Raw genomic sequence first — 15,223 nt, 5'->3', positions numbered from 1 at the left:
TGAGTTCCACAATGGCACTGTTGAAAGTTAAAATAAGTTTCTCAGTTCCAGTTCAGTCAGCATTTTACTTTCACATTGATGAGTCCTTGAGTTGATCTTGTTAAAAGCTGCTGAAGGGATTTTCAGATGCTAGTTCATGTTAATTGTAGATGAGGTCAGGAGATATGGTTACGTGTCTCACCTTAGTGGACGGCTCCAGTTTCAAAGCTTTCTTCAGGGTCTCCATGGCCTCCTCATACTCGCCCTTATCTGATAAAAGCTGCAAACAATTTTATCATCACAGAGGTTTAACATTTCCGACTGACAATTGATACCTTTTAGACACAATATAAAGAAAACCACTCTGTTAATTAACACATTGATGGAAAATATACATGGCATTAATGTTTATAAATTAATCAAGACCTGGTGTCATAAATATAAGCCAGACACAAAACTCATATCTTGTGGAATAGTGTAGTCATCATTCTTACCTTCCCTTTCCTGAATAGTGCTTTAACATTGTGGGGATCAAGGAACAGAACATCTTGACTGGTGTGCAGCGCCTCCTCGAAGTGGCCGAGCTTTAGCTGTGCTGCCACCAAGTTATTCAGACATTTAACCCGGTAGTCATTGACCTCCTCTTCTTCCTCTCCCACACAGTTTTGACCCTCTGTAAGAGGAGACAGAATGTCATAACACTATGAACTCAAAGTTTTGTGGCTTCATCCATGTCTTTTTGAAAGCATATATGTTAGCGTACTTGTCAAAATTGACCTTTAGCAGATGCATTTAAAGGGACAGTTCACCCAAAAAAATCTTTATCAATTTCTTCGTTCTTTGTAACACAAAAGATGTTTGGAAGAATATCATGGTAGGAAATATTACACATGGTAGTCAAAAGTGACCCAGAGCTGTTTGCGTTCCTAAATTCTTCACATGTCATTTTGTGTTCAACAGAACAAATTTTCTTTCTTCTACTGGTAGTGACACAACATAACCAACTATATTGACTTGATCGTATGGACATAAAACCACTGAGACATTTCTCAAAATATCTTACTTTGTGTTTCACAGGTTTGGAACAACACCCATGTAAATAAATGACAGATTTTTCATTTTTTGTGGAACTATACCTTTAAGGTGTGTTTGTTTATATTCTCTTCTAAAGATAGGTGGTTGTAGCCAAATTCTAAGGCAATCTTGCAATCCTGTGGTGAAACCCAAGATGCTGGACGAGCTAAGAGAAATGTTAATTATGAATGCCCTTGTATTGCATGTTATACTGGAAAGTAAAGATAATATAATGTGGTCCAAGGAAATTACTCAATATTATGTCAATAGCGAACACAGTGTCCTGTGCAGATTTGGCCACACTGAGTTGGTGTTAATGCAGAGCGCTCCAAATTGTTCACTGATATTGACGGAGAGACAGCTCACTGGGTTCTGGTACAGCATAGCCCTAACATTTATTATCAAAAAAAAGGGAATGTTTGATGTTGCCAACACAACATTCTATATCATTGAACATCTAGATATACTGTAGAGTGACTTGGGCATTGTCAATTATACACTTATATAAAGTCATGTCTCTCTCTGCTTACAAAAAATATAATTGAGAAAATGACTTCTCAGCTAATGGAATATTTATGTAGGATTTTTAAATGTAGAAAAACATTCAGAGGAAAGTGAAGGACAGTCTAATATGTGACGCTTGAGTGGTCAGTGGAGACTGTGGCGATGTGAAGATCACTTCTGTATATGTGGTCATTATCGGTGTCTAATCCAAACCGGCGCTATGCACTTTACTGTCTCATTACTGTCAAATGTGCCTCTCAAGATGGGCCAGACTTTCCAGCAATTAACTTGATTAAGGAGGTGGAAATAACATGTAGATTTATTTCCTTTGATTAGCTTAGGGTTTAGAAAGAACGTTACCCCGTTTGGACACATCTCGCAGACATGACTGGCCATTCCGATGACATGATTACTGATCAAATGGATGAGCTGAGCTGCTGGCAGATGCCAGGTTGAATTGAAGTCTGTGAAGGGTCGCAGAGTTTGTCTCTTTCACCATTTATTGAATGTTCCATTAGATATGATAAGGTTGTTAAAATGACTGTAGGATGGGTATATTTTAAACAGATTTTGCTTGTTGTCGCTCATAAACCTGTCAAGAAAAACCTATCATGCATGTGAGCGTGTGCACAAATTATGATTACCATATGTGCGTGTCATTAGTACATCCAAAGCCATACAGTAAGCCTGCGCCGCCATGCTGTATTCTTCCCTTTGGAAAAAGAAGTTGCCCCGTTCTCGTTTCTGGTTGGCGATGCGGATCCGGTCAGGGATTGGCAGGGAAAGAGGGTCGTGCTTGTCTCTGAAGTCCAGGAGTTGCAACTGATACAGGATAGGAGCCCATGCTGGTATATCAGGCTCCCTGACAATAAAACACACACAGGTTTGTTTTATACGTTGTGGGGACTTTTCATAGACAGAATGACTGTAGAAACTTCATATTTGATCAGCTAACCCTTATCCAAAACCATTGCATCATTTGGTATGTTTAATAATCAATACCCATCACTGACAATATCTGTGGATCCGATTGTTAATATCCTTATGGGGACTTTAAGTCTGCGCAATGATAGATAAACATGAACACACACGCACTTAAACACACAAACGGCAATGCAGCATCAGATTCATTTCTGTCTGTCTGCCACTTTCATGTACACATTTTAGCGCTATGATCTTTGCTGGTTTCTGCGAATTCTGACTGTATTTGTCCTGTACTGCAGTTTTAAGTAAGTGTTAGGCAATTGTGGAGATCTTGGCAGTTTGTCACAGCTCTTTTTCGTCTCCATTTATTTTGAGACTTTTTAAATAAGTCTCTTCTATTTTTGTGCGTGTGGTATTGCGGTTGTTATTGTTTGAGTGCTGCTGTTTTAAAACACTGGCTGCCTGCTCTCTGGAGAGGGTGTGCGTGCTGCTCTCACTTTGCTGGAAATGGCTTTCGAAGAAGACCACATGCTCTGGTGAGATGTTGCTTGTGCCAGAAGAGCAAACGGGACTCTCTCAGTGGCCTTAGCAAAGGTAGAAGTGATTGCTTTTCTTTGGACAAATGTGAAAACAAAGTGGACTAAGAGCGATTTCAGATATTTTTGACCATTGCTATTTTCCATATGACACTGTGCAAACTCTCAAAACCACATTACACATAAAACTAACGTTTCCCCAGCTGTGATGACACACCAACACACACAGTCCCTCATGCACATAATTTTGTCTGATCCGAGGTCATCATTGGCCATAAAATGAACAGCAAAGGTAAATACCACCCAATTCTCTCCATAACAAACATCATTCCTCTTTTAACATTTGACTGCTTCATAGACCATTCCTTAGAGAATCAATACATCCGTCAATATTTATTACCCGAAGCCGCCTTTACAAAACAGCTTTTGGGATATAAATTCACTTCAAAACCAATTTCCCAGTCACATGTGGGAATGATGATGATTGATATGTAAGACACATTGATTTCATCTCTTCTCCGCTTGCAAAGCAGTAGCATCACACGTGTGCTGCCATGAGCCGTATGAGATCGCCAGCCTGTTAGGACTGACAGAAATGTTTTAGCTGAATAGTGATACTGCACTAAATCCCTGAGGTCTAAGGAATAGACCACCCACACAACCTTATCTTACCCTTATTTCTGTCACTACACAGTCAAATGACCACACATAAATCAATACACTGACAAACAAATGCTTAAAACTCAGTCGATTGCCCCGGGCACATTTATTAAGTGTGTTCTCATGAGATAAAAAAGCCTGATGTGAAAGAGTGAGACGTCCTGGTATATTGTCACAGTATGATGTTCTTTGGCCCAAATATACTTGTTTGTACAGCTGGAGATTTCCCAGCACACTTCTGCGTATTCCTGTAAATTGGAGTTTTAATATCAGTGAGCTGGTGTGCTAAAGTCAGAGAGCTAATCCATGATCTTTAAAATAGAACTAGAACTTTGTTAGTTTAGTTTTAGTTGGTCTCTATGACCCACAATGCACCACTGAACTGACAGAAATGTTTTAGGAGCTGAATAGGGATACTGCACAAGTAAATCCCAGAGGTCTACGGAACAGACCACCTAACCCACACTCATCTCACCCTTATATTCCCGTCACTTATTACTGAACTATGTGTGTGTGTGTTGGATCATTCAATCTGTGTGCATGTGTGCTGGTCTCTGGATTCTTGCCATTAGGTTGTTCAGGGTCCATTTAATCAGGTAATTACTCACTCGATTGTTTTTTGGTCGGAAAAAAGGAGAGAGGGAAAGATGTTAGGTAAATATTTGAAACGCTCCTCGACAGCTGTCTCCAAACCTCTTCCGTGTGTAGAAAACTCTGTTCACACACACACGATTTAGACTTGATATTCAAGCAGATTAGAACAATAAGACTTTTATCAGCCCACTTCCTTCCTCTCGGTGTGAAATTAGATCCAGTTACTGAACCTACATTGTCATTGGCGTGAGAAGCTGAGTGTAAAGCGATAGCTCTGTTCTGCGCCACCTCATGCATATTTCAACTGTGTATTGACAGATGTGTCACTGTTACTGTACTTGATTTGGTGGAGAATGGCACATGTAATTATGAAGAAATATATGAATAAACTCTCTAACAGAGTTTGTCCATCTCTGTTGGCTACATCTCAGCCCTCTTGCCTCTGTGTTCATAAGACTCTTTCCCTGTCTTGAGATGTCTTATGTAACTGTAATGCGCTTGTATGTTTCAGAGATCCAGTGTATCAGCTGCAAGGCCAGTTTAACAGCGTTTTACATTTGCATTAATGCATTTGACCAATGCTTATATGCAAAGTAACTGACTTAGAGTACCAAGCATTAGACGTATAGATTTTATCAGGTTTCCTGGAACCAACACAAGAGCACATTTTTAAGCTGAAGTCCATATCCTTTTGCCTCTATATTGCCATCTCTGTTTAAAAAATTTCAGGTTACTTTATGTACTTATCTTGACAAATGATGGCAAACTGACATGTCCCGCATCAAGTGGAAAGCCTTTCCAAAGGAGTGGAAGCTGTTAAAGGGATACTCCAGCAAAAAATAAAATTCTGTCATAATTTACTCCCCCCCCCCCATGTCATTCCAAACATGTACAGTATCACTTTCTTTCTGATGCAGAACACAAAAGAAGATATTTTGAAGAACGTTGGCAAACAACATTGACCCCCATTGACTTCCATTGTATGGACAGATAAAAAGATAAATGATCAACTTCCTATTAATGAAATTGGTTTTGAAATTAAACGGATAGTTCACCCAAAAATAAAATTTGGACTTCTTCCCATTACCCTCTTGGCATTCCAAACCTGTTTGACTTTCTTTTTCCGCAGAACACAAAATAAGATAGAATTAGAAAGTTGATAACCGAGCAGTGCAGGCATTTGTATAGACACAAGTGCTGGTTAACAAAATTCTTCAAAATATCTTTGTGTTCTGCGGAAGAAAGGAAGTCAAGCAGGTGAGTAGATTATCACTTAAGTTTAAACGTTAAGACAGCACATATGGGGTTTTGTATGTACATTTGGTCATGTCCTGTGTGTTAATGATTATTAAATCTCAGTTGTTTTTTTTGTTTGCCATCAAACACAAACATCTAATGAAGAAACAATATATAATGCACAAATATTGGCCAGCTGGTGTTCTGGTTGGTTTGTTATTATTCTGCACTCTTGATAATTCATCTGTAACGCTCTTGTGTCACTGTTTGATATAAATTTTTCCCACTGAATATAAAAGAAAGTTCATCTGAGGCACAGTGTGTGAGTAATTGATCTGTTGGCTTAACACAACACTTCAGGCTATGATTAGCTTCCCTCTTGACTCTGTCCGTACAGTAGCTAATACAGAAAAAACAATGCTCAAATTCAAATGCATGACAGATCAGCCTTGCGTGACCGTGCAGAACAGACATAAGCCACTGTAAATAGACCTTTCAGTTAGGTCAAAGGTAAACAACACAGAGCCAGAGTGAAGCAGTGCATACAGTATGATAATGTGCTGACTAATCAGATCTGGTCAAAGTGTTCACGTCCCCTTATTTCTCAAGAGGTCAAAGTAGAATTGTTATGTAATGTGGCACCAGACTGGAAGAGCACTTTAGGATAGCACAGCGAGTGCATGGTCATTGAGTGAGAAAGAGATGCACTATATCCGGTTTCTGCAGTAGTTTAACACCAATAACCGAGACCACAATCGAGCACTTCTGCTTTTCATGACCCACTATGACATTGTACTTTTTTTCCATTGTGTTTTTTTCCTGTTTCTTTGATGCTTCTTTGAGACAATACGTCTTTTCTTTACTGTTGTCGCGTATAGAGAAGATCAGAAATAACTGTCACACTTCAGTAAAGAATACCTAGGTTTGGTTTATTTTTAAAAGTAATTTTCAGACCTGCCAACCTTGGAATTTACCATTAGACAAACGGCCAGAATACAGGTTTTTACTGTATTCTCCAAAGTTTAGCAGTTCTGCACAGACACACCTTTATGCTATTCCTGTTATACAGTTCACCCACAAATGATTCTGTCATCATTAACATCATATTGTTCCTAACCTTTATTATATTCTTTCTCGTGTGAAACACAGAAGTTTCCCCTCACATGGAAAAAATACAATGGAAGCAAGTGGGGACCAGCCACTGTTTGGTAAGGAACACTCTTCGAAATAACTTATTTGTGTTCCACACAATAAAGAAACTCATAAAGGTTTGGAACAAAATGAGGTTGTTCTGTCTTGTATGACAGAATTTAAACTTTTGAGTAAACTATCCCTTTAAGACAGTATTTAAGAGTTAACACTGCACAAAAACTGTCTGTCTTTAATTTCTTCATTCTTCAAACCAAGACACTGCAGTGCACTACAGTACATGGCATAGTCGCCGGTCACGTGGGTGCTTAGAGACGAGATATTTTTGTACTCTATTCGGCAAAAGGACGAAGCCACACACAAAGTAAACTGAACAGGTGATTTAATGGAGGTGCACTGGAGAACAAATGGCAGGTATGAATTCACAGGTAATTGTTAACAGGTAACATCCACAGGTACATCAACAGTTGGGTAATAACAAATAACATCAACAGGTAAGTAACACATACACAGGTACATCCACGGGTAAAAAACATCCACGGGTACTAAAACAAGGGTCGGAACTACCAATAACACAAAGCACTACTTTACAACTATAGGCACAAGACAAAACAAAACACAGGGCATAAATAGCATCTGGGGAAATGAGGTTTGGGTGGGGGTGCAATCATGGTATGAACGGGTGCAAAGGATAATGTGTAGTCCTTGAAATTAAAGATCCGGTGAAAGGGATCGGAAACTGGGAGAAAGCGCTGATGCCGGGGGTCGTGGCAGATGGAACAGAGAGGATGTTCCACGTCCTTGTGCCTTAACGAACCAACAGGGGAGGGGGGGTGAGGGCTCAGGAGGTGGATGAGGGGTCATCTTAGTTCTGTTTCAGCCACCGTAGAGCTTCGAAAGAGAGGAGTGAGCAATTTCAATTCGCAACCTCACCGCTGGGTGCCGCTAAATTTCATACACTGAACCTTTAAAGTATCGGCGACTGAATATTTCCGTTATCATTGGCCTGGAAAAAGATAAAGCTCATTTAGATAACACAAGTTGACCTTTTGAGATAATGGGCACAGCAGCAGGGCATACAAAACAAATAAACTGTAAAAATGTAAAAAGATGATGTGCAAAAAAGCAAACCAGCAAATATTGAAGTGAAATTTTTTTTTTTACTGACCTCCTAAAGACTGTTAGTGAGACATTATGACTAACAGATCTGCTCTGTTATATAAGAAGAAAACATCTACACGATGAATGGAGAAGCCTGAAATTGACACTGACACAAAGCCATTTGACATGCATTTTTTTCTCTTTGTCAATTACTGTTGTCATTCCTTTGTGTGGAGGTGTGTGTATGTTCAGTGTATGAATATTGCCTGTAACCATGACCTTTGTTGTTTTGTGACTGGCCCAGAGGTAACAACAAAACTTCTTTAATCTGCTGCACAAAGACAGGACATCATAGCACAAATTATAAATATGTAAAACTAGTTTCTCACAAATGTAATTTTAATCCTTAGATCGTAATAAAAATGACATTTGTGATAAACTAGTTTAACATATTTATAATTTGTGCAATAAAGTCTTCTTATTTTTTTCTTCAAATGTGTTTCCCCTCCCTCATCATTTTACTTAAATACACTTTTTCTGTTTGAAACCCATACATTGTTTTTCCTTTCCTATACTGTAAGTTTCCTATAACCAAGATCATTTATTTCTGTCATGCGACTTGCCAAACTTGTCACAACATCACACAGTGCTTGTCCGTGAGTCTGTGACAGGTCATGTTGTACCTTAAGGACACATTGATAAATTAACATAGTTACGGTATTAACATTCAGCTATAAAACTTATTGATCAAATGCTAAAATAAAAGAAGAATTGACCCACATTCCTTACCGGAATTTCAATGTCATATAAAGAAATAATACTAGTCACATTTATGCTGAGCACAAACTAACAAAGAATGCTTTATATTTTAGTATTTTGGCATCATCGAGATGACGTGATCTGTAATCTTGCATTTAAAAGCATGTTTTACACGTAGATGTAAAAAGCCTTTATATTACGAGTAATAAGCTTGCATTGTGTAGTCCCAGCATCCCTTTTGGAAAAATGGCAGGATCTGGGCTTCCGATGGGCTCAATAAAGTTTGGAGGAGGATGATGTCACTTTGGTCGTGGGCTCGAATCAACAGACAGATTAATAAAGTATTGTGATAATGCAAATTTGTTTCCTAGTATATGTGTTTAATGAGGTGACAGCCCACCCGCCTGACCGATGAGTCATGATATGCTGGTCGAAAGAGGTAATACATTTGTTTCTTAGAGACATGAGTCATTTTTCGATTAAAGCAGATTGGTGATTCCATCTGCGATCTGTCTTTCATGACATTTACAACTTTCAAAAAAACTGGGTATCACATTCATTGACAAGTTCTTAGACACACAGAAATTTGTATACTTAGAATCGCTTTTGGAATACTTTTAACACGTTGTTGATTTCTGTTCTTTACTTAGTTACACTAATAATACAGAAATAATACATTTTACGTTTGTAATATAATGTGAGTCCGATAAAATAACTGTTTCAGAACGGAGAACGACAAAACTATTCCTGTAAAAAACACAAACGAACACAAAGGTTAAAGATCATGAAATGCGATGAAAGCATGAATCACCCTTCTGCATTTTTTGCATCTGCTATTGCAGCACATCTGAATGTTTCAAAAGTTGTGTTCTGCATAGTCCCAGTGCTTCATTGTTCTCAGTTCAGAGTTAATCTGTTAAAAGCTTCAAGCTGATAAATCAGATATTGCATAATTTCCATGATCCATTGCACATATCTGTTTTCCAGTCAACATTTAATGGGAAATGTGAGTATTTGATGAACCCCCAGGGAGTTGAAACTGGAGAAATTTAGGTGGCAGGAAAGCAGGGCGTTAGAAAGAACCCATCCATAAACCCCCAGAGGGGATTGGTCCTCAGGGGCTGATTTCAGCACAGAGGAACCCAAATTACGTGAGGAGCTGGAACTTTCCTCACCCTAACTCACAACAAAGCTCACCCATAAAACTTTAGTCTTGCCTCTATGTCTAATAGTCCCAACTGGTTTTGCTTTAAGACCAATAGTTTTCTTCAGGCATCAAAGGTCATGGTACCATAACTAGTACAAAAACAGCATCTTGCAAAGGATACAGGTAAAAATGTCTTTAAAATCAAACATTGAAACATTTAAATTAATATTAACCATTCACATTACAGGCCTGACAATGTGCAAAATTATGCACATGATGACATTGGCTGTAAAGGAGAATTTGTCATGTTGTGAACATACAAAAACAGCAATAAAATGAAATTAACCAGAGTGGACGTGATATTGTATTAGTATAAACAGTCGCTAGTCTTATGAATCATTGGCTGTCCAAATTCTGTGTTTTTCATGGAATGAAAAAAAAACTGTACTTTTTCAATGATTCAGTACTGTGTTTTCAAAGTTGATGAGCACTTTTTTAATAATTGTTAGATATTTGCAAAACAGTGACAAACATAAAGGGTGACTCATTATAATGATTTATGGTATTAAAAAAGGGGCGACACGAGGCATCAGAAGGACAGTATCGATGTGTAACTGACAGTTTTATGCATAAATAACAGTTTAGACACACAGCCATTGATGTCAACAGTTCACATTTTAAAGTTGATAAGCCTATTTACATAAAGTCTGCATTATTTTATAAATTTAGATCTCTGTAAGATTTCAAGTATTTGGAAAAAGCATTAGGAACATTTCAGAAGAACTGACTGTACTTTTGTACAAAGTATGTCCTGTCCAAGCAATGTTTGCAAAACCAGTTAGACAATGTTTCACTGTGTCACGGCCCTTGAGATAAACGCCTGAACTTTAATATGCTTGAATGACTGTTTTGGGTTATACTGGAGACACATTATATCACACTCATCCGGAAGATCGAGACTCCAGTAAGGCGGCAAGGCGGCATGGCGATTCCAGTCGAGGCATTTATTGTTGCTCATTTCGGATAGCGTAGGCCAGCCTGTTTAAAAACAGCCATTGTGGTTTCAGTGGACGGCGTTTAGTTTTCAGGGAAAGCTTTGGTTGGACACTGTGATGGTTAGTCAAAGGAGGGGTTAGAGCTTTGGCAGTTGCTATAGAGATGAGACAGAGCAGTGTGGGAGAACAGATGAGCGATTCAGGTGACGCTTGCTAACATCAGGAGGGCTATTAAAGGTGGCAGGACGCAGGTCATATTCATAAATCTACGTATAAGACACATCGTGTCACTTTGCATTTCCTAATGCATCTATATTTAGAAATACAAGGCATTCTTTTGAAGAAATTGTACAAAATAAAATAAATTAGGTCTTTAAAAGAACAGTTCACCCAAAAAATGAAAATTCTGTCTTCATATACTTCCTTGAGTTGTTCCAAATGTGTATACATCTCTTTATTCTAATGAACACAGAGAAATATATTTGAACGAATGCTTGTAACCAAACAGCTCTTGGCCACCATTGACTACCACAGTAGGAACATTTTCTTTGTTCTGTTGAATACAAAATAAAATATTTTGAAGAATGAAGGAAAGAAAACATTATAATTGTTTCTATCAATGGTGGCCAAGAACTGTTATAAGCATTCTTTCAAATATCTTACTATGATGATGACAGAATTTTTGCATGAACTCTCTTTTTAAGTATTTCCTCTGACTGACTTTCTTTAAGTAATACCAAAACATCTAATGATAGAGCATTGTGAACATTTTTCAAAAGTTTTGTGTTTCACTAAAGAAAGTTATTCATTTTTAGATCTCTTAGACCCATGAAAACACTGTTGTGCACTAACCCTGGCATCAGATGTTTTTACACTTCAGTTCTGTTCAGTTGCTTCAGTTCACTTGACTTGCTCAAATGCATTCACAAAATGAATTAAACACAACTAAAACATTTCCCGAGCTGTACTTTTGTATGATTTCCGCCAAAAATAGTGGTGTGCTCATTCAGGGTAAAATGAATGTCTCATTGTCGTCTCTCTGGGACAGATCCGCTCCGTTCGGTGGTTCAGGCTCCAAGCGCTTGCTGACTCATGCCGCTCATCTGTCAGCCAGTCACCTTGTCAGTCTTAATGAGTGGAGCAAAAACTAATGCATGAAAGAGGAAGAACAAAAAATAAATAAACAGTTGGCCCTCCTACGTCATAGAGGATGTTTTATCAAGCGAGGTTATAAATGATGTAAATGCCCTAAAAGTGTCTCTGAGTGGTTTCCATGGGGATAACCTATTGATGTACATGCTGGCAATAAAACAGCTTTCTGGTGCAACGTATGTTTGCTAGTACAGACACATGGTTTTCTATGTAAGCTTTGTAAAACACATGTCACTCAGACAAGTATCAACCGATCACAGTTTGGCAGATAGAAGTTAAGAAATTAAAGATCTGTTACTTTTGTCTCTACACTCACCTGAAGGATTATTAGGAACACCATACTAATACTGTGTTTGACCCCATCTCGCCTTCAGAACTGCCTTAATTCTATGTGGCATTGATTCAACAAGGTGCTGAAAGCATTCTATAGAAATGTTGGCCCATATTGATTGGATAGCATCTTGCAGTTGATGGAGATTTGTGGGATGCACGAAGCTCCTGTTCCACCACATCCCAAAGATGCTCTATTGGGTTGAGACTGTGGGGGCCATTTTAGTACAGTGAACTCATTGTCATGTTCAAGAAACCAATTTGAAATAATTCGAGCTTTGTGACATGGTGCATTATCCTGCTGGAAGTAGCCATCAGAGGATGGGTACATGGTGGTCATAAAGGGATGGACATGGTCAGAACAATGCTCAGGTAGGCGATGGCATTTAAACGATGTCCAATTGGCACAAAGGGGCCTAAAGTGTGCCAAGAAAACATCCCCCACACCATTACACCACCACCATAATTGAATTAATGAGAAATTGAACAGGTGTTCCTAATAATCCTTTAGGTGAGTGTGTCATGATTCCACTATCATGTCATGTTTATTCTTGTTGTTTGAGTGGAGTCATGGCATAACCTATGGTTTTGTGTGAGATTGAGTGATCTTTCTCGTGTCTTGTCATTGTTCCCTACATCTCGTTCCTTGTCAGCCTCTCCTTAGTGCTAATCCCCAGCACCTGTTTCTCGTTAACTATCCTTTGTCTGTTTCCCCTATAAAGAGTCCTCATGTTTCTTTGTCTCGTTGCTCGTGCATTGTATGCAGTACCTGTGAGTCTGTCTGCTGTTTGCTTCACGCACCCGTCTTTACTTGTTCCTGTCTCCTTGTCTAGTAAGTGTTAGTTTAGTGTTTGTTACCAGTGTTTGTTTATAGTTTAGTAAGTCAGTGTTTCTTGTTAAAATTATATATATCCCTGTCTTGTTTTCCCCCCACGTGGGGTTTTGTTTTGCCTGTCTTGTTTAGTGTTTATTTGTTAATAAATATCCTCGTTTTCCATCAATACCGTCTGTGTCTGCCTGCACTTGGGTTCTCACGCCATGTCTCACCTTGAGAGTCATGACAGAATGCACGAGCCACAACAGAACCCAGTAGGCAGCATGGACGGTACGACGTTGTCCTTGCGGTCTCGCCAGGCCCACTTGATGCTTGGATTCCGCCAGGGGAATTATGGTGACCAGGAGTTCGCCAGGGCATTCTCGGCGGTGGCGGAGGTGACCGAGTTTGGTGAGGCGGAGTTGAAGACGATCTTCAACTGCTGCCTCACCCGGCGCCTCACACCGTCAGAGAAGAGGCTGCTGGCTCCCTTGGGGTTTGCGGACATGGTCAGGTACGTGGCCAACCGTAGCGATCCCGGGGGTGAGGTTCCACATGGGACTTTCACCCCACGGTCGAGCGCTGCGGAGGGTATCGTCCTGGCCGCCGCTGCCCTTGGGGAGTCAGTACCCTCTGGCTCGAGCTCCACGGTCGCCAGCCCTTCTGGTGGAGTCCAAGATGAGTGGGTGGCTAGAGACTCGAGGACGACGTCGCGGGAGTCCTCCTTCCCGGTACTCCCTCGGTTCCCCACTGGCCCGGCTGAGTCAGCCGTGGGCCAGACTGACCGTAGTGGGAGGAGAAGGCCACGTGGAGGACGTCCCAGGCCGAAATTGCTGTCCTGTCGCCCAGTTCAGCAACCGGCAACAGTTCCGGGTTCCCCGAGTCCTGTGGTCCCGAGTCCTGTGGTCCCGAGTCCTGTGGTCCCGAGTCCTGTGGTCCCGAGTCCTGTGGTCCCGAGTCCTGTGGTCCCGAGTCCTGTGGTCCCGAGTCCTGTGGTCCCGAGTCCTGTGGTCCCGAGTCCTGTGGTCCCGAGTCCGGTGGTGTCAAACCCCAAATATTTTTTGGGGGGGCGCTGTGGGAAGGTGACGGTCCGTCCGGCACCGAGCCCGGCCCAGCAGCCGCCGGAGGTCGCTGCCCAGCCGCCGTCAGAGAGCGCTGCCCAGCCGCCGTCAGAGAGCGCTGCCCAGCCGCCGTCAGAGAGCGCTGCCCAGCCGCCGTCAGAGAGCGCTGCCCAGCCGCCGTCAGAGAGCGCTGCCCAGCCGCCGTCAGAGAGCGCTGCCCAGCCGCCGTCAGAGAGCGCTGCCCAGCCGCCGTCAAGTCCGGCTGCCCAGCCGCCGTCAAGTCCGGCTGCCCAGCCGCCGTCAAGTCCGGCTGCCCAGCCGCCGTCAAGTCCGGCTGCCCAGCCGCCGTCAAGTCCGGCTGCCCAGCCGCCGTCAAGTCCGGCTGCCCAGCCGCCGTCAAGTCCGGCTGCCCAGCCGCCGTCAAGTCCGGCTGCCCAGCCGCCGTCAAGTCCGGCTGCCCAGCCGCCGTCAAGTCCGGCTGCCCAGCCGCCGTCAAGTCCGGCTGCCCAGCCGCCGTCAAGTCCGGCTGCCCAGCCGCCGTCAAGTCCGGCTGCCCAGCCGCCGTCAAGTCCGGCTGCCCAGCCGCCGTCAAGTCCGGCTGCCCAGCCGCCGTCAAGTCCGGCTGCCCAGCCGCCGTCAAGTCCGGCTGCCCAGCCGCCGTCAAGTCCGGCTGCCCAGCCGCCGTCAAGTCCGGCTGCCCAGCCGCCGTCAAGTCCGGCTGCCCAGCCGCCGTCAAGTCCGGCTGCCCAGCCGCCGTCAAGTCCGGCTGCCCAGCCGCCGTCAAGTCCGGCTGCCCAGCCGCCGTCAAGTCCGGCTGCCCAGCCGCCGTCAAGTCCGGCTGCCCAGCCGCCGTCAAGTCCGGCTGCCCAGCCGCCGTCAAGTCCGGCTGCCCAGCCGCCGTCAAGTCCGGCTGCCCAGCCGCCGTCAAGTCCGGCTGCCCAGCCGCCGTCAAGTCCGGCTGCCCAGCCGCCGTCAAGTCCGGCTGCCCAGCCGCCGTCAAGTCCGGCTGCCCAGCCGACAATCCAGTCGGCCTTCCAGCCCTGGTCCAGCCCGGCATTCCAGCCGAGGACTAGCCCTGCAGTCCTGCAGGGGACTAGGACAGTTCCCCCCAGGACTACCCCTGTCAAGCCTCCTGGGGCTCCGCGCCCTGGCGCGTCCCCCAGGGCTGGGACTTCCCCGCCCGGCCCTGCCCCTTCTGGACTTCCTGT

General features: G+C 42.7%; 1 protein-coding gene across 1 annotated transcript in view; it reads right to left on the bottom strand.

The window, feature by feature from the left end:
* Positions 1-15,223, bottom strand: part of fkbp16 (FKBP prolyl isomerase 16) — a 36,152-nt gene that overhangs the window by 2,617 nt on the left and 18,312 nt on the right. Inside the window, exons 4-6 of the mRNA XM_056766040.1 lie at positions 2,202-2,419; positions 474-652; positions 182-259 (exon numbers count right to left, since the gene is read on the bottom strand). Coding sequence (XP_056622018.1) covers positions 182-259; positions 474-652; positions 2,202-2,419 — 475 coding nt within the window. The remainder of the gene's footprint in view (positions 1-181; positions 260-473; positions 653-2,201; positions 2,420-15,223) is intronic.

The sequence above is a fragment of the Triplophysa dalaica genome, chromosome 14, assembly GCF_015846415.1.
Source record: "Triplophysa dalaica isolate WHDGS20190420 chromosome 14, ASM1584641v1, whole genome shotgun sequence".
NCBI lineage: Eukaryota > Metazoa > Chordata > Actinopteri > Cypriniformes > Nemacheilidae > Triplophysa > Triplophysa dalaica.
Note: the sequence above shows the minus strand (reverse complement) of the source record. Positions and strands in the feature narration are given on the sequence as shown.